General features: G+C 39.1%; 2 protein-coding genes across 4 annotated transcripts in view; one reads left to right on the forward strand and one right to left on the reverse strand.

The window, feature by feature from the left end:
• Nucleotides 1-89: 89 nt before the first annotated feature.
• On the forward strand, nt 90-10860 carry tmem175 (transmembrane protein 175). Its single transcript, XM_031305196.2, has 10 exons — nt 90-426; nt 2972-3010; nt 3197-3294; nt 3425-3476; nt 4925-4960; nt 5069-5152; nt 5432-5596; nt 7402-7480; nt 7641-7776; nt 8241-10860. Exons 1-10 carry the CDS (start codon nt 223-225, stop codon nt 8911-8913), a joined length of 1566 nt encoding a protein of 521 aa, XP_031161056.2. The 5' UTR covers nt 90-222; the 3' UTR covers nt 8914-10860.
• A 52-nt stretch (nt 10861-10912) lies between these two features.
• cds1 (CDP-diacylglycerol synthase (phosphatidate cytidylyltransferase) 1) overlaps nt 10913-19094 on the reverse strand; it is a 35121-nt gene continuing 26939 nt past the window's right edge. Inside the window, exons 10-15 of one of the 3 annotated variants that reach the window (XR_004105969.2) lie at nt 18154-18306; nt 17688-17807; nt 16380-16483; nt 15134-15328; nt 11893-12419; nt 10913-11463 (exon numbers count right to left, since the gene is read on the reverse strand). Coding sequence is in view for 1 of the 3 variants with exons in the window: in XM_031305198.2 (XP_031161058.1) it covers nt 15193-15328; nt 16380-16483; nt 17688-17807; nt 18154-18306 (513 nt within the window). In the remaining 2 variants the exon portion in view is untranslated. Of the gene's footprint in view, nt 12420-14048; nt 15329-16379; nt 16484-17687; nt 17808-18153; nt 18307-19094 lie in introns of those variants that run through there. The other 2 variants (XR_004105968.2, XM_031305198.2) reach the window with 2 other exon arrangements.

Consider the following 19094-nt stretch of genomic DNA (forward strand, 5'->3'; position numbering starts at 1 on the left):
ATATATCCACAGAGAAAAACCTGAATCCGTTTTTGGTTTTTAACTACCGAGTGAGTACTCTTCCGTAATCAACGATCTTTGCTGACAACAGGAAAACAACCGGGCAGCAGCTTCCGGTTTCCCCGCCCTCAGTCAGCTGTCGGTTGTTTGCAAACAGTAAGTTACCGTCCACCGGGTCCATGGTCCCTGCTGCGTCCTCTGCGATCCTTTAGCTCCTCCGCGATGGGGGAAAACGACGGCAGCGAAATCATAGAGCACCACGTCGAGGAGGAGATGGAGAAGAAATGCACGAGGAGCCACGCAGCTTCCTCCTCGTTCTTGGAGAGCGTCACTCCGTCCGACAGAGAGGGCCACAGCGGCACCCAGTCCTCCCACAGACTGCTGGCCTACAGTGATGCTCTCATCTCCATTATCGCCACCGTCATGGTAAGACTGAAATAACCAGAGGGTTCGGGCTTCAGGGTGGTGATGGGAGCAGTTGGCAGGGATCAATACACAATCACATTGTTATGATTATTCCCTGAGTTTAGGCTTGGGTCATACACAAGCAGGTGAAACATTCATTTTACTACTTCTGTTCAACTACATTTCAGAGGAGCAATGACACTTCTACACCACTACACTACTATTTATTTGACAGCTGTAGTTAGTATTACATAATGTGTCCTCTTGCAGGTTTAGCCTACCTTAATAAACGTGAGATAAACTTATCAAATACAACACAGAAGTAGATGTGCTTACTGTACATACTAATGCAGTGGTAATCCAGCCATTTTGTCTTCATAATGAGTACTTTTACTTTAAACACATGTCCCTGATAATACTTTCATTCTTTTGCTTGAGTAGAATTTGGAATGCAGGACTTCTACTTTTATGTAATGCAGTTTATTTATGGTGTGGTAACTGCTACTTGTACTTAAAGGTCCTATGACATGCTGCTTTTTGGATGCTTTTATATAGGCCTTAGTGGTCCTCTAATACTGTATCTGAAGTCTCTTTTATATAGGCCTTAGTGGTCCTCTAATACTGTATCTGAAGTCTCTTTTATATAGGCCTTAGTGGTCCTCTAATACTGTATCTGAAGTCTCTTTTATATAGGCCTTAGTGTCCCTATACGTATGAGTCCTTTTTATAGCTAGTGGTCCTCTAATACTGTATCTGAAGTCTCTTTTATATAGGCCTTAGTGGTCCCCTAATACTGTATCTGAAGTCTCTTTCCCGAAATTCAGCCTTGGTGCAGAATTACAGCCACTAGAGCCAGTCCCACAATGAGCTTTACTTAGGATGTGCCATTTCTGTGTCTGTAGCTTTAAATGCTATTGAGGAGGAGAGAGGGGGGGCAAGGTGGAGGCTGGGGGTGTGGCCTTGACCAACTGCCATGCTTCTTGTTTTCAAGCCATGTTGTCTCCATAGACTGTATATAAGAATGGACCAATAGATCCCGTTGCTCTGGACGGAGACCAGTGAAGGCCATTAGAAGCACTTTTCCGGTGAGCGCTGAGCGTTACTGCGCAGCCTCCAACTGAGAGAGACGACGTAAATGTGACGTGAGCAACCTGTCTGAAAGTTGTAAGTCTTCTGGTAGCTGTGCCAAGAGAAATCTCAGTCATTCCCAATCTTGCAGAGACGGAGAGCGTAGGTATATGTAAGGAGATAACATAGGCACATGCTAATTATTGCTAACTAAAATGCTAGTTAACATTAGTAATTACACTTAAACAGCTAATGTGAGACGAAACTGCCTGCGCGCTTCTCCTGTACTATACGGTAATTCCTCTACTATGCGACAGTAAGTCGCGTGGTTATGACACAATCGTTAGCCTATTTTTACAAAAACGTCTGGTACGGAGCCATAACGTGAGGTACAAGGTAATGGAGCCTTTTATACATTGTCGTGTTTCTTTAGAAATAAACAATGGACAAATAGAGTCTTTAAAAGCTTCAGATGTAAAGTTATTCGCTGTCAAAGTGACGCCAAAATGAATGGCAGTCAATGGAATGCTAACGGGGGGGTGATCGCTTTGTAGCATTAAAATGGCGCCATAGGAGGTTCGCAGTCCGAGGAGAGGCTTACCCCCTTGGTTGTCTCTCTCTTTCTCATGGGTGGGCCAAATTCTCTGGGCGGGCAAAGCAGAAAAAGGGGAGGTAACCTTCCTCCTTATGACGTCATAAGGGGGCAGATTCCAGATCGGCCCATCTGAGCTTTCATTTTCTCAAAGGCAGAGCAGGATACCCAGAGCTTGGTTTACATCTATCGCTATTTCCATTTCTAGCCACTGGGGGACCATAGACAGGCTAGGGGAACTCATATTAATGTTAAAAAACCTCATAAAGTGAAATTTTCATGCCATGGGATCTTTAAATCCAATTATCTGAATGCTTCTTCCAAACTGAGCACACGTGATCAGACAAACAGGGTTCACAATATGAAACATGGATTAGGTAATTTCCAGATCTGTAAAAGTTTAGAATTGGAGTAAAATTTGAGAGAGGTTTGGTACAAATATGTGAGTTTGACATTTTATGGAGCCATAGGGCTAATATACATGCTCACTTTTCCAGCCATAAAGTGATTATGGCATGGAGTGCCCCGCAGATTAAGTTAGTTAAGCTGTTTTCAAGTCAGTCTGAGGAACCTTTAAAACTAACGTCTCCTGTGACCTGTGGACAGCATAAAACACAGGTATGCTGAGGACTGTCCAATCCTTCCATATAATTCACCTGCAGTGGTGAGTTAGTTTACTGTGTGTAAAGTAGTTTGCCACAACCTGATAATGTACTTTTGACCAGTGACAGAAATTTTCTAATTTAAGGTATAAATATATGGTTTAAATCAGCCATGATAATATTCATATTAGGGCCCTTAACATACAGAGAACCGGTCAAATCAGATTGTCTCTACAGATGTTTAGTAACGTGTCTTTCTCTGAACATTTGATATTTCTGCTAATGCGGCTTCCTTTATTCACAGATATTACCTGTTGCCCATACAAAGATGGAAAATAATGAGGTAATGTTTGACAAAAGTAATAGATGTGTAATGTTATTTTCTTCCTAAAAACAGCTGTAGAACAATGACTATTTAGTTCCAGAGTGGTGATGCAGTTCTACAAATCTTTTAAGTAATAATGTAGAAATGTGCTGATAGGATTTTAAGATAAGCCACATGTTATAAATCTGTTTGTCTGTCTTGCAGGAGTTGAGGGAGAGTGTTCAGCTTCTGCTGACAACAAAGATAGCTGTTTACTTAATGACATTCCTTATTGTGACTGTTGCATGGGCTGCGCATATCAGGTGGGTTATTATTATAAGTAGTAGTAGAACAGCAGTTTTGAAGGTTTATAATTATATATATATATATATATATATATATATATATATATATATAATATCATTTGCTCATTCTTTGTGTTGAATTTCACAGGTTATTTCAAGTAATTGTACGCATTGATGATTGCCTTGCACTGCTGAACCTCGTAAGTACAGGATCAGTGAGATCACTGTGTTTAATCAATTTTAATTAATTTCATTTAATTGAAGTCTATCTTCAAGTAATAATAATTTGGAGTATCTTGAATATTATATTAAGGAAAATTAAAGCTGGGGAAGGTAGTTGTTTTAGCGTCATCAGGCAAAAAGTCCTTAATAATCTTTCAGCATATTGTAATTCAAGTAGACTTCTGCACATCCTACAAATCCAATACAAAAGTTGTTATTCCAGCACTGGCAACAACTGCCTACACTGCAAAGCGTCCCAAAAAAATAAGGACGGACTTCTCTAAAAGGGAGTCTGACAATAAATACAATGAAACGTGTCAGTAAGCATTTAAGAGATGGAGAGAAAAGTTTGCTCATAGGTTAGCCTTCTGCTAACCGTAGCCAAAGGCTCACGGCTGTGGCTAAAGCTCTCGGTTACGGTTAGCAGAGGGTTAACCTATGAGCAAACTTTTCTCTCCATCTCTGAAACGCTTTCCCGATATCGACCCTTGTTGTATTAAAAAAAAAAAACATGAACTTGAATCACAGTATGTCATCTCAAAGGGCTTTACAGGCCCACACGTTTGCAAAGAAAACAGGACTGTAATTCTCATAGAATTAAATTCTAAATTAAAAATGTCAATTTTATATTCTTCTTTTAAGTTATACGCCATGCATCACTAGTTGGTTATATTTCATGTCTACATACTGTATGGAGCACAGAACAATGTTAAGGCGTTAATTTATATAGCATCACTTTTAATAAACATAGCTGGACACTATGTCCCTGTAAAGTTACTTTCTTGTCCTTTATCATCTCTTTGATTTACAATTTAATTAGCTTATTTGTAAACGTTGATTGTCCATTTAGTTTAAAATCCAATTAAAGAAAGATTTAAGGTTGGATTTCTGACACCTGCACTTGAACTCAGACGTACAATATGTGTCACATAAATCTGCTTGTTGTTAACAGATTTCCTAAACAAATATGTCATAATTAATACTCAATAAAATAGTAATAATCTTGCCAATTCCCCTGCTAAGAGGAAAGAGAGACACATTTTCAGTGTGGTTACTTAAAGGTGCTGTAGGTAGGATTGTGATCCAGGACTTAGCCAAAGAATTTGAACATCGACAACTTCTCAGTCCCTCCCCCCCTTTCTGCTAAAGCCCAAACGGCTTCCTAAGCCCCTCCCCCCACAAGGGAGAATGAATGTGTATGCATGAGCCGTGATTGATCTGGTGGTGCCAGAGGAGCCAGATTTTTTTTAAATGACCTGCTTCATATAGTTCTACTGGAACATAGGGGCAGTTTCAGCAAATATGACAGAAAGTTAATTTTAGAAGTCTTACCTACTGCACCTTTAAATTATTTTACTTGCAAATGAAACTTGTTTTGAGCATCATGTGTCCTTTGTGTGAAGTTCTGCTTTCGGTTCTATTTCAGGCCTGCATGATGCTGATAACCTTTCTACCATACACAGTGAGTAAAAGTCACTGCAGCGGCTAAATGGCAGTTGAATTAATCACACAGTTTGCACAAATACATATTAAGTTGGCCGATGGCATTCAAGCTCTCTCATCTTTGCAGTTCTCTCTGATGGCGACTTTCCCTGAGCACATCCTCGGCATTTTACTCTTTTGTGGTTGTGTGATGGTGATGGGCGTCATTCAGGTGAGCCAATTTAAGTGTTTTTCTACAGTCATCTTGAAATTAATCAGTACATCTTCCCAAACATCAAATAATTCTGTTCTCGAAACTTTCTTTTGTTCTTGATTAACAGAAGCAAACTGAAATCTAAGTTAAATATGGATGTCTTTAGTGACACTTAAGTACCTGTATCTACAGATGGAGATGTTTGCTGCATTATTGTTGCTTTCTTTCTTTCTAGTGGAGCTACTGAAATTCTGTGTAATCACATGCGTCATAATCCTACATGCCTTGTTTCCCTAGTCGGTGATTGTGTTATACGCCTTCAGCCGTCCCTTCCTGCTTAACGAGCAGATCCAGATCTCCGAGAACCAAACCTACTACAAACACCACATCCTCAAAGTCATCATGCGGGTTCCCATCATGTGCTTTTTCGCCAGCATCTTCTCCTTCATCTTCTTCCAGCTGGTAGGTTTTCCTGCCTCCATTCCTTCTTTTCTTTAACTGTTTAAATATGCTCCATTTAACACAGTGTTTCCTCTATGTTGATTTTGTAGTGGCGGCCCACCATGGGAAAAATTCTGCCACCACGGTATCAGAAATAGGGCTGTACAAAAAATGTAGTTGGTTGCCTTTTAAATGATCCTGCCAACATAATGCACCACATTGCAATTCAACAAGTAGAACTATTTAGAGGTTATTGGGCCCGTCCAGTTTAACTCCACATACTGTTGTGTTCATGTAGTTTATTGTCAAAACGTTCGCTTTCTTCCGAGTCGTCTATTGAACGAACAGCTCCACTAAAACATCACTGCGGTGGGTCCGTTCTAAGTGTAGACCCGTTGTAGATGTTAAGTACCCTTAACTTGACTCCGCCAGATGGATTTGCTCGGCATATCCATCTGGGAACTTTCCGTTGGAGAACTTTTGGGAAGGGGCGAAAATACTGGTTAGCTGATTGGATAAACCATCTGTCTATCACCACCTATGTTGGTGATAGATGGGCCAAATCAACCAATCAGATCAATGATATATCAAACTCATGCCGAAACAAGTTGGGAGAAGAGCAAAAACATCTTTTCCTCCGAGAAAAGCCTCCAGTGCCGTTTTTTGCTCTTCTTTCAATGAAGGAATACTTTCTAATTCGGATCAAACTTGCGCGATAGCTACGCTCATCTCATCCGTGGAAGCCGCCATGTTGTTTAGACTGAACAGTCGCTTCTCGTTGCGTCACACCTAAACCCGCCTCAAAACCAACGCAGATTGGTCGGTCGTTTGGCGAACGGCTCCAAATTTTCTCTGTCTCAAGATGCCAGACTGATCTGCGAGTGGAAAACTGGAGCTCTCGAGATCAGGACGGTCTCACGAGGCTAAAGTACCCTATAGTTCCTCAAAAATACAGTTCAATCACAAACAATATGCCTCATTGTGTGTGAATAGAGGTGAATAAATATATTAGTTGATGTTGCAGCGAAGTGTCAGTTCCGTTTCATATGTAAGAAATTTGGCGACGGCGTGTTCAGACAGACCTGCCCCCACTGCTAAAAAAATCCTAAAGGAAACACTGTAACATGTTAACATCAGTAGATGATTAAAGGTTTAGAGATGGTCTGTCGTGAGGGATGAATTCATCTTGTAATATGTTGTAGGGCTTTATTATTATAGATTAATATACTGATTGAATGACTTTTTGTCCTTGACCTTTGACCTTTTCAAAAATGGATTTTGTTTGGCTGTTGACAGTAATTTGTGGAGGCAAACAAAAAGATATCCAAAATTAACTTTTGTTTTTGATTGAAATTGAATTTTGATCCTGGCTTTATCCATTGTTCCCATTTACCTGATACATTTTGCTGATTTAAATCCAGCTCTGTGTCATGGCAGTGTGTAAACACGCTGGCCACACAAATATGTCACAGAACTGGCTTAAATTAGATAATTATAATGCCTAATTTGCATATTTAAACATAAAAAATGTCTGAAAATGTGTAATACAAAAAAATAATTGTCTTAATGTAAGTCACCAACTGGGGAAGTTTCATGGTAATATGTATTAGTTAAAATGTTTACCCCATTCACTTGTAGTGTCTTGCCTTAATCATTAAATCTATGAATGTCAGAAAATTGTGAAAAATGCATCACTATTCCCTGGAGCCCAAGGTAGCGTCTTCAAACCTTTGTTCTGTTCAACCAGCAGTCTAAAACACAAAGACATTCAATTTACAATAATATAAATCTCTTTCTTGCAGTAATGTTTTCATTTTGTCTTTCAGTCTTACGTGCTGTTGGCAATCGTCATCTTCCTGCCGTACATCTCCCGTTCTTTGAAGTGGTGTCGCAACAAAGCAATTGGTAAGCACTAGATTTTACATTGACATGTAGGAGAAACATATTAAATATGTGCTCACCTCTGGCCAGGTATACTTTGCGTGTTGATGTAGATTTATTCCAGAATGGCCCGTGTCATGTGCATCACATTTTTAAAACATAAACCAAATCTTATCCATTTCAGGTCAGGTGGAGGAGACTCCAGACTCCATGTTGTTTTACACCTACCTGCCTAACGAGCCCCTCAGCAAGGACCGAGTGGAGGCTTTCAGCGACGGAGTTTATGCCATCGTAGCAACGCTTCTCATCCTGGACATATGGTGCGTTTGACTTGTTTTCCTTTAGTGGGTAGACATAGAACAAATGCATATAAATATAATAAATGCATATACAGTATTGTGTATAGAAAAGAGTTCAGATTGTGATAAAAACAATAAGCTATGCATCAGGAGAAACCGTTATCAAATTTAATGAAACCATAGTGTTGCTCCAAAAAGAGAATCTTATGCATGTTTGATTTACTGTATCTATGCACCAGTTATACCTGCATTAAGTGCCCCATTTCTCAGTGATATTTTCAAAGTTGCCTAGAAATGGTCAGATCCAACACTAAACATACCTGATTAGTTTTGTACAAATATGACTGACTACAGGATGTTTGTAGAAGATTTTGCTTAATTGCCAGTAGCATTAAACCATTATGGATCGAGTGTGATTAATAGTGTGAGAAAATAGTGCTAAGAAAGCCTCTTAACGTTTATCGTCTCTGGTTCCTTCTTGTTAGCGAGGACAACGTTCCAGACCCGACTGTTGTGCAGAAGCAGTTTGGCGGGAGCCTGATAGCAGCTCTGCAGGTCTACGGCCCAGAGTATCTCGCCTACTTTGGTTCCTTCGCCACCGTCGGCCTTCTCTGGTTTGTGCACCACTCGCTCTTCCTCCATGTCACCAAGACAACGCGCTTTATGGGCCTGCTGAACACCTTCTCACTGGCGTTTGTCGGAGGTTTGCCTTTAGCCTACCAGCTAACACACGAATTCCCACACAACTCTCGCAACGAACTTGAAGCCATTCAGATCAGCTGTGTGATAATTTTCTTCGCTGGTATATTTCAGCTCGCTATTTGGGTTGTCGCTCTTTACAATGAACAGGAATCCCTGCACCCTTATGTGCGATATGGTGGACGCGAGCACATATTTATGCTAGCTAAGCTGTCTCTGTACCCCTGCGTAGCTCTAGGGACGTTTTTCCTAACTTGTATTTTGAGTAAATTTAGCTCCTCAATTTTCCACCTGATGGAGATTACGGTGCCTTTTGCTTTCCTCGTGTTGAGGCTGTTGGTGCGTGTTGGGCTAGCATTGCTACGGCTAGTTTTCTGTCCTGATAGGCCTGACCACAGGGTAATTGTAGAGGAGGGAGATGACGAGACAAGAGTGCCATTCAACGCTTTGGTCACCTAGCAAGCTTGAAGGGAAGCGGCCACAGAAAATCAAGGTAACTGCCCGAGAAGTGAGGCATTGTTGCTAAAATGCTTGGTCTCTGAAAGAGTTACTATAATAGACTGAATTGAAAATCAAATGAAGAAGATTGTTCTCTGGTCGATTAGACGCGACGTCACAAGTTGAAGGCGAAGTATGGAGACAGAGTAGTGACAGCAGGTTACTGACAGCCGAAGCCTATCCATTCATTAGTTTTGTTTTTAAACTCGAAGAATATACTTATGCTGTGACCCACAATAAGGTTTCACTTTGATTTTAAAGCTCAGATGTCCGGAAGTAGCAAAAGGTAAAAAATGAGAAATGTTTTCAGTGATTGGCTTGAAGTCATATATGCTAGCTAGCTGATTATACACTTCCATTAGAAAAGAACAGAAAAGAACAGGTTTTAATAATAGTTCAGTTTTTTATGCCAAGTAAAGGTGTAAGCTGAACAGTCCGTCCAACTGGTTTGGTTTCAATTCAGCCTTTATTTATTATTCATTTCACCTCTATTTACCCAGAGAAAATTTGCGAAGCATGTTCGGACATGTTACAGAAATTCACACATGAGGTAGTATTTAAGATACTTTGTGTACGACAAGAAAATGTTTTGCTTTCTCATGTTCGTCTCCTTTCAGACTTTTGCGCCAATATAAATGTTGCAGTTTACGTGTTAGCCAACGAGCTAACAGGTGTAGTCAGTGTAGTGTTTGTACTTCAAGCATTTTACTGAACGGGTATGGCCATACAAATGCAAATTGCACTGTTTTAAAATATTTGGATTCAGATACTTGTTTGTACTAATCTGTGGAATGTAATTTCACCTTTTCAGTTATGTCTCAATGTTTTTTTTCTCTACGGTTATCTTTAATATGATGGGATAGTATGTTTATTTAAATGACCCCCACAACTGTTGTTTAACAGTATAAAAAGGCCAGATTGTGCATGGCTGTTGTTGATTTTAGTTTCAGTGATGATTTTTTGTTTTCTGGAAAACTCTTTCTTTAAAATGTAATGTTAACCCAATGTTGTTATACAATACTGACATTAGAAAGAAGTCAATTTATTTTGTTTTGTTTGTTTTTATGAAGAGGTTTGTGAAATCAGGTGTAGTACATTTCTCCAGAAAGGGTCACTGTTGTTTCTGTAAAATAGTACTGAATCCACTTTCTTGGCTGTAATGATGATGTGCTGTGCTATTATGTACACCTGTGTGTCTGATACTGACTCAAATCTGCACTTTAATGGAAACCTGTCAGGTGATGGAGAAGGGTTACATATATCGAAAAATTGACTAAAGAACACAGAGAGTTGAAAGAGTGACAACAAAAAACTGTCAAATTATTTTAAAGACATAAAAATACTCAGCTGGCTCTGAATGTGTGCAGGTAAAAAGCTTGTTTATGATTGGTTGGACAAGCCATATTTTTGGATTTTTTTCTAGTTTTGCTTGTCATGTTTTTATTCTGTTGATGAATTAACATCAGCTTCCAGACCTAAGCTGCATTTAGAACCAAGTATGGTTTTATTTTATGTATTACTATTTGTATCTAATGATCTGTAATCAGCATTGGTTGATTCGAATGGGAGCAGTGTAATGCATCCCAAATAATGAACACAATTTCATCATGTCAAACATTTTTACCTTATATAAAACTGCATTTGTATATTTTCCAAATCATAACCATTTTATTGTCATTCCTCCAACATGGTGGCTTGTTTGTTGAGGCCAGAAAGTCCTCCTCAAAATATTCTCTTTGACAGATTTATGTTTTTAATTTTCAGTTGTTTGTTTGTAATGGCTACATGAGTGCAAATGCTGCATTTGCTCTTTCACACACTGTGCAAAATCTTTTTTTATATAATTAAATGTCAAGTCACAAACAGTTAAGCTTTGCTCTGTGAATAAATCTGAAGTTGTTCCTTCAATGTGAATGCAAATTCTCCTTTTGTCATTACGAAACATGACAAACACCAATTTAAAGAAAAAAAAATTCTTTATTTCACCTCCATACAGTAAACAGCTTTACAATATCCCTAACAGGTATCAATATTTGGTTTATACATGACTTTGTATTGCCCCTATTATTAACAGCATACTTCCTCAGTGTCATTTTTAATCATATCCACTCCAAAAGCTATAGATCTTCATTAGAAAACATTTCTGCTCAAAGCAAATCAAACATACACAAACATGATAAATTAAAAAAAGACAAGCAACCAAACATCTGCAGTGCATCATAACCTGACATCTGGGCTACTTAAACTACCTTTTTCTTCCCTACCTTTACATTTGTGTACCACAAGTGTTTTACCTTCATAACTTGAATAAAAATATAAATTAGTCCACACAACTGCGATCGAATTTGAACTACAACTGTAAATCTGTGGAGTCTAAAGTGTGCCCATGGAATAATACACTTAATTATAATCAATCATTCACTCATGCATTTAAGTGACACTGTATAAAGTAATGTATGTATTTTGACAATTAATAGTTTAACTTCATTATTGTCTTTTAAAACTAAATTTCTTAAATGGATTTGCAAAATACGTACAATTTTCTTCTCTTATTTTGTTTGCATGTCTTCTAACTAGAGCTGAAACAATTAGTTGATTATTGATTAACTGACATATCATTAGCAACTATTTTAATAAACTATTTACTGAGTCATTATCCTTCAAAAACTCTCCTCAAGTGAGAGGATTTGTAGACAAAACAATAAACTGACTGATTAAAAAGTATTTAAATTTAAGTCATTTTAAATGTAAACTAACTAATAAAAGCAGAAACATTTGTACATTTTTTTTTTAAATTCATTCAACACTATTTGAGACATTAGATGACAATTGTATAACTTTTTATAGTTTCCATGTTTCAAAGTTTTTGAAATAGCATAAATGTAAACATTTCAAATAACTTCATTGATTTTTAATGCTTTTGATTAATTTACCAATAACAATGTTTAATTATTCTGGTGGCACACTCCAGACAACAGCATTAAAAAAACAAAAATCTAAATATTTGACCATCTGCTGTTTGTGTTGAGTTTTGGTCTGATTGCTTTAGTGTGAACACTGTCCACATGTCTACATGCTTTGCCTTATCATGTTCAGTATGTAGGTTGGACACAGACAAGCCTGTAAAGCAGTAGTGTGGGTTTTGCCTCAGATGGAGACTTTAGTTATACATTTATACAGTACAATACAGCTGGTCCCAAAAATCCACCCAGCACCCCCATTCACTTTAAATGGAAAACACCCTAAAATGCACTTCTATGTATGAGGAAAACATGAACAAAACAAACTGGACAAATACATTAAAACATCCTCTTCGTCCAACAACTAAAGGAAGTGAACAGAACATTGCACAGGCCACGGATGCAAATGTTAGCAGTCCAGTCTGCAGCCCAGTTCCAAACTCGCCTCATTTTTTTTCAGTTTTTTGATGTCGAAAGGAGACAGATGTTTGGACGTAGGCCCTGGAGCTTTTTCAATAACGGAAGGAAATCAGTGTTAATCAGACAGTGCTTTGGTAAACATTTCTCTCTAAAAAGGTCTGGATTCAATCAGGGAATTTCATCGGCCCCGTCTGGTGCCTCTTCATTGCCAGACCGATCTCTACAGCGCTGTGTTAGCGCTGCTCTATGGTCTCAATCACAAGCGTACTGGGCGGCGCTAAGCCCTGATAGCGGAGATAGCGAGAGTGGAGGGACATCCAGTCAGGCTTTATCCCAGCAATGTACATCCGTTGAGCCAGACTAGGTGCCTCTTAAAACGCTTATAATGCATCGTCTTATTCATCACACTGGTGAACATCATAAACGCATATTTCCTGTAGAATTCAATGATCGAATCCACATTCTAAAGGAATCAAACTGCAACTTGCATAAGATATTGCAAATAAAACCACCGGCCATCAGATTTTGTATATACTTAAAGATATGTGTGAATACAGTGCTGTACAGTACACATATTGTACAGTATATAGGCTCCAAATGTACTCAGGTCTTATATTGCAAACTACATTCAAAACTTAATAATTTAACAGTGATTTAATGCATGAGAAGACTTTAAAATAGCAAGATATTTATTTCAACAGTCTGACAAACATTGAGTCGGAGGAAGTACCCCACCCCACCCCCTCAGTGCAACTAAAATCATTGGTTAAATCGATAAAGGAAGCAGTCTTTTTTTCTTTTTATTAAGGAATAGTTCACCATTTTGGGAAAATAGTCTGAGTTAGATAAGATCAATATCACGCTCGTGCGTGCGTTTAGTATGGATTCTAGAGCTAGGTGGCAATTAGCCTAGCTTAGCATTAAGACTGGAAGCAGGAGGAAAAAGCTTGACTACCGTTCTTCAACGTTACGCCTCTAACAGCTCACAAATTAACACATAGCTTGTTTAATCCGTACACAAACAAACATGTAAAAACTACAACTTAAAGTTTTCATGTGATGTATCTTTCTTGATGAACAACAGATAATCAATTTGTGATAATTTACAATCCAATGTAGTCCATAGCGTCCAAGGTAGCTGCGCGCGTTTGGTCGTCACTGTGACAACTATGGGAAGTTACTGCATGCAACTGTTGTTCACCAACATTGTGTTAAGTGTTGGTAGGCCGATTTTAGAACTTTGCTGTTTCACCATGCTTCCAGTCTTTAAAGTGCTCATATTATGCTTTTCCCTTTCCTTTATTGTGTTATATATCTTTTTTGTGCATGTTATAGGTTTACAAAGTGAAAAAGCCCAAAGTCCACTAACTGCGCATGTGCGACTCCCAACAAACATGGAACAGAAGTGCGATGCCTCACTCTGTAGCTAAAACAGAGAGTTCAACACACAGGGTGAAAAGAGGAGCTGCAGCAATGTGCAGTACAACAAAAATATGGTGTTTTTTGAAAATTAAACCATGTAAACCTATTCTGGTACAACCTCTAAATACAATTATGAACCTGAAAATGAGCACAATATGAGCACTTTAAGCTATTCACCTCACGGCTCAAGGTACATACCCAACACACAGACATGAGATTGGTGTCGATCTTCTGATCTAATTCTCGGCAACAAATGTTTTCAAATGTCAAACTATTCCTTTAAATACTTTTTTTCCAATCTCTTGTATAGGTTCACCCAGCACACCCTCTAAATGAGCAGCAACCTCAGATCAAATCTACATCCCTACCTCATAAAAATCTAATTTGTTCATGCTAAAGGCTACAAATGAGTTACATCTCTTTTTTGCATATCATTTTTCATAGTTTAAAAAGTGTTTTTTTTTTGTTTTTTTAGTATGTATTACGTATTTGTGCAGCTAAATATATTCAGTATATTTATGTACAATACATTAACTTGAGTGCTGATGCTCTAGCTTTTGCGTTAACATGCCTACAGTCAATCTGGATTGACTTTATTTGTGCAAGTTATTTAGATTTAGACAGAAACCTAAAAGCTTAAAGTTCCCTCTGTGGAAGAAGAGAATAAACATGGCTAAGTTAGCTGTAGCCCAAGACAGGACTTGCGTACATGCTACATGTTTTCTTATGCTGTGAGGTTAGGACCATTAAATAGAGCATAGTATATAAAACAGTGTCTATACTGTAGTATTCTGACAACCCTGCTGCATCATTGCTTCGCCCACACCCAAACCCCAGAAAGACAAGTCTCAACAGTCTGTTTGCTGTATCTCAGGTCCACGTGCCCAACACTTTGGGCCCAGTTTATGCTGGTAAAATCTTTTTAAATCCTTTTGTTCAGCTTAAGTCAGTGCAATATTGTCTGTCCACAGGGAAACTGCACATCCACCATCCACCTGCACTGAGAAAGCTATGTGCTTTAGGTTCCGTTTTGTTCGATAAGACATTTTATCTTCAGTCTGTACGCTTTTAGGATGGGGACTGCCTGTTCGCTCGTGAAGCGTGTTGAAGATTATGTGCCGGTCCAAGTGGAAAGCAACAAAGCCGCCTATTTTGTTGTCGTTGGTATTGTGTTGTTGTTGTTTTTTACTACGAGGTTATTCCACGTACACTCGAGAGTCACCTCAGGTTCAAAGTCGTGATTATGAGCTGGTTGGAAGTCAAATGAAGAGTCGGCAGGATGACGCTCTGAGAGAGGCCTGGGATCACACACCATACAGCCATACCTAAGAGTGTGTGTGTGTGTGTATGTGTGTGTCTCTGTGTGTGCACATGCTTACACAAACTTTCCAAACCATCACACACTCTGCAGTCATCACCCTGTGAAGCTGACCATCTTTCACTCAGCCTGGGCAGCAGCTTGGGGGAGCATGCCCCTCTCTCTCAGCTGGGAGTGCAGAGTGTGGAAAATACTGAGCTGCTGTTCAGGCCGAAGCATCAACAGCTGCTGTAGCACCTTGCTTGGGTTCGGTCCCCTGCAAGACAAACAATTAAATGTGACCACAATGGAAACAAGAGTGTAAAGAATCCCAAATCTGGAGCTACTTCATCTTATAACCAGTACAAGAAACTGGAAAAATTTAGGAATAATAAACCCAGCAGCTCAGATGCACCAGAGGTTCTAAAACGCTTTCTAATACAACACACTGACTGTGGGATTTAATGATGTTGTTTTATGACAGACAACAGACCTACACTTTCAAGTATTTGAGGAAAACATTTGAGTGTTTAGTTTGGGATTCAATTCAATTCAATTTTATTTATAGTATCAAATCATAACAAGAGTTATCTCGAGACACTTTACAGATAGACTAGACTACTACCACACTATATAATTTACAAAGACCCAACAATTCTAGTAATTCCCCCAAGAGCAAGCATTTAGTGCGACAGTGGCGAGGACAAACTCCCTTTTAGGAAGAAACCTCGGCAGACCCAGGCTCTTGGTAGGTGGTGTCTGACGGTGCCGGTTGGGGGTGTGATGAACAGTGGCAATAATAGTCACAATAAAGATAATGGAACAGTGACTACAAATGGTAGTCGTAGTTCATGTCAGGGCGTTACAGGATGTAGTGTGGCACAGCAGAGCATAGCTGGACGTAGCAGGACGCAGATAGATTCAGATATTCATTTTTTTCCAATACTGTAGAATAACAGAATGGTTAAAAGTTAATGCCTTTTATTAAACCGAAAGACACGTGTTCCAGTGCAGTGTTTCCATTTCAGCTCAGTGCGAGTCTCTGTTTCAACGACGTTAAGCTGAAAAAACATACATGCAGTCTGAAATTCACCGCGGTGTTAGGTTGGGATTAAGCCGCTAGATAAAGGTCTGCTAGTTGCTGGCTAATTTACACAGTGTAAACACTGACACACAAGTGTTCCTTTTATTTTACCGTCATCTGAAGCTTTACGAGAACTAATATACAAACTTATGAAACTTGAAATGACTGTAAGGAACTTGATAACACATATTTCAGATTTCACTATCAGACACCTCTCCCTCGCAGCCTCCAGTCCTCCTCTTACCTGATGAAGCTGCCTATATAGACGTGTGTGAAGGTGGCCATCAGGTACTGGCAGTCGAATCGATCCATGATGCCACCGTGGCCGGGGATGGTGTTAGCAAAGTCCTGCAGGAGAAGAGAGAGCAGGGTGCCATTACATCTCAGGTACATGCTGAGCCTGGGATTAACAGGTGTGACATTAGGAGTGCGGGAAAAAAATCGATACAGCAAAGTATCACCACATTTCCCGTGGCAATACTGTATCGATACATGGACGCCAAGAATCAATCTTTTATTATAGAAATTGAACATGAGAATTTAACTTTTTAGTACTGAAATAACTAAATCTATTGCTTTTTCAGTCCACTAGATGGTAAGATGAACAAACTTAACGAAATTTATCTTTTTAGATAAAACGTTGACAAAGTTTTCCTTTGGGGACATAATTTAAAGTTGGAAAACAGGTAATAAATTGCAATACATCGAAGAATACTGCAATATAATTAAAATCGCTATAACATCGTATCGTTACATAAGGATCGTGATAATATCGTATCGTAGGGCCTCTGGTGATTCCCACCCCTATGTGACATGTATATGTGGTTAGCAGAGTATGATTTAATCTCATTATTGTCTTCGTTCTTTTTTTTTTTTTTGGTGCTGTTTGGGTGTTTCCATGCGGCAATTTGCAAGGATCACCTGTCAAACACATATGGTGTCACTAGGTGGAGATATGCTACAAAGGCCGTCAGCGAAATTCAGAAACACCGACTACACAGACATTTCACAGCTGGGAGTCCTTAAACAAGGCGCTGAAACCCGAGGGACAGCAGTGGTGCTGCTCAGTGGCTGACAGCAGGAGGCTGCAGTTTACCTTGATAGCCTGCAGTAATGACTGTGCCCTGCTGTGTGAGGGAATAAGCAAAGCGTTGCTAAGATACCTGTCACTTTAAGTAAAATCTCTGACCTTCACCACAGTTGAAGTGGTCCAACCAGTTTCTGCCATATTCAAATGTCTCCCTTCCACTATTCTCGGTGTCTGTGAGCTTGTAGCTTGAGGTGGAGCTCCAGCCAGCTGAGTGAATTTACTTACAGACTGCAGAGATGTAAGCTACTAATTTGTGACAAGAAAATGAAAAACAATGTGCACATTCAAATCTCACCTGACAAACAGATTAAAGTGAAAACTGTACCGAGTGGAAGATAAAACAATAAATAAAATGGTACATAAAGACAAGGGAAACAAGACTAAAACAACATCCCCAATGAAGAAAGTCAATCAGAGATGAAGTTAGCTTGTTGACAAGAGAGGAGAAGAGATGTGCTTTACTTTGATTTTGAAGGCTCGCTTGAAGCCGCTGGCAAAAAAGCCGCCGAAAGGCCCGATGAGAGACCCGAAGGATGAAAGGAAGATGCTGTGGATCTGGAAGGGGTACAGGTTTACCGTTTTCTAAAAGAGAGATGAGGAGAAACATTGATAAATGCCCCATTATGATCTTCTCTCTCCAGGTACTGGCATAGGAGAAATACTCTAAATAATGCTCAGGCATCTCTGTAATGTATTATAGTGATTTTAGCATGTCTGTGTGTTGAACAGATCATTTCTAAACAAGCTTAAATATGAAAAAAATTTAAAAACTGAAGTGTGGTTATTGTTTTTTTTTAAAACAATTTTGTATCTGCACAACAAGAAATGTTTAAAAATATAATTAAATATCTAATTTAGAACATCTATTATATTTCAAATGGTCTCAGTTGATGCAAACAATTTTAGATTAAAAAAACAAAAGTCTTACCCATCTCAGTGTGTTTTGTACCACAGCAGGAAGAGTGTATTCGTGCATCACAAATATGTCAGAAGGCTCACATTCAACTGTAAACCCATTGGTCTCACTGTTAACGCCCACAGGACACACAAAGTACTGGAACTGAGACAGGAGGTAGGCCAACTGAGGGTCAAACAAGACACAAAGTAAAGATCCGCTTATAACTCCGTATTTGGACAACATTAAAAGCACCAAAATTGTTGAAGGATCATGCTTTTGTGCAACCTTCACTTCAAATTTCCACCGACTACATGCTGATCAACATCGATGACTTATAGTGAAAGTTGTCAGTAAATGTGGAAAATGATTTCCCTTCCTGGTTGCTTGCTTCCATGTTATTAAAGGACAATTCCGGTGCAAAATGAACCTAGGGGTTAATAACATATGTGTACACAGTTGACCGTTCTCTGGGACCAGTTTCATGCTAATCAAATGTGTATTTAGCTTGAAACAAGCTAGTGCCAACCGGTGATTAGCTGCTAACGCTACCTTTCGGGGCAGAGGGTAAATCGCTATTTTATACCACTAAAAAGGCTCAAAATAGCACTACACTTCAACGGTAGCATAATGAGGGTCCCTACATGTAAACCGAAGCATTGAGCCTTGTTAGTGGTATAGAAATAGCTATTTACCCTGTGCCCCGAAAGGTAGCGTTAGCAGCTAATCACTGGTTCACGCTAGCTTGTTTCAAGCTAAATACACATTCGATTAGCATGAAAACATGTCCCGGAGAACGGTCGACTGGGTACACATGTTATTAACCCCTAGGTTCATTTTGCGCCGGAATTGTCCTTTAAATCTTAAAAATAAAAATAAAAACATTCTTTGCTGAGACTACCACATTGTCTGGCAGTAGTGAGCATGATGAAATAGTCACAACCTTTCTAATCTACACTAGAAGCTTAGCAGAT

The sequence above is a fragment of the Sander lucioperca genome, chromosome 2, assembly GCF_008315115.2.
Source record: "Sander lucioperca isolate FBNREF2018 chromosome 2, SLUC_FBN_1.2, whole genome shotgun sequence".
Classification (NCBI taxonomy): Eukaryota; Metazoa; Chordata; class Actinopteri; order Perciformes; family Percidae; genus Sander; species Sander lucioperca.

Excerpts from the sequence above, each read along its gene's own strand:
- tmem175 (XM_031305196.2), top strand. The coding sequence starts at position 223 with ATGGGGGAAAACGACGGCAGCGAAATCATAGAGCACCACGTCGAGGAG. Across the intron at positions 3,295-3,424 it reads GCATGGGCTGCGCATATCAG|GTTATTTCAAGTAATTGTAC; the intron begins GTGGGTTATTAT and ends TGAATTTCACAG. Across the intron at positions 7,481-7,640 it reads GTGTCGCAACAAAGCAATTG|GTCAGGTGGAGGAGACTCCA; the intron begins GTAAGCACTAGA and ends TATCCATTTCAG.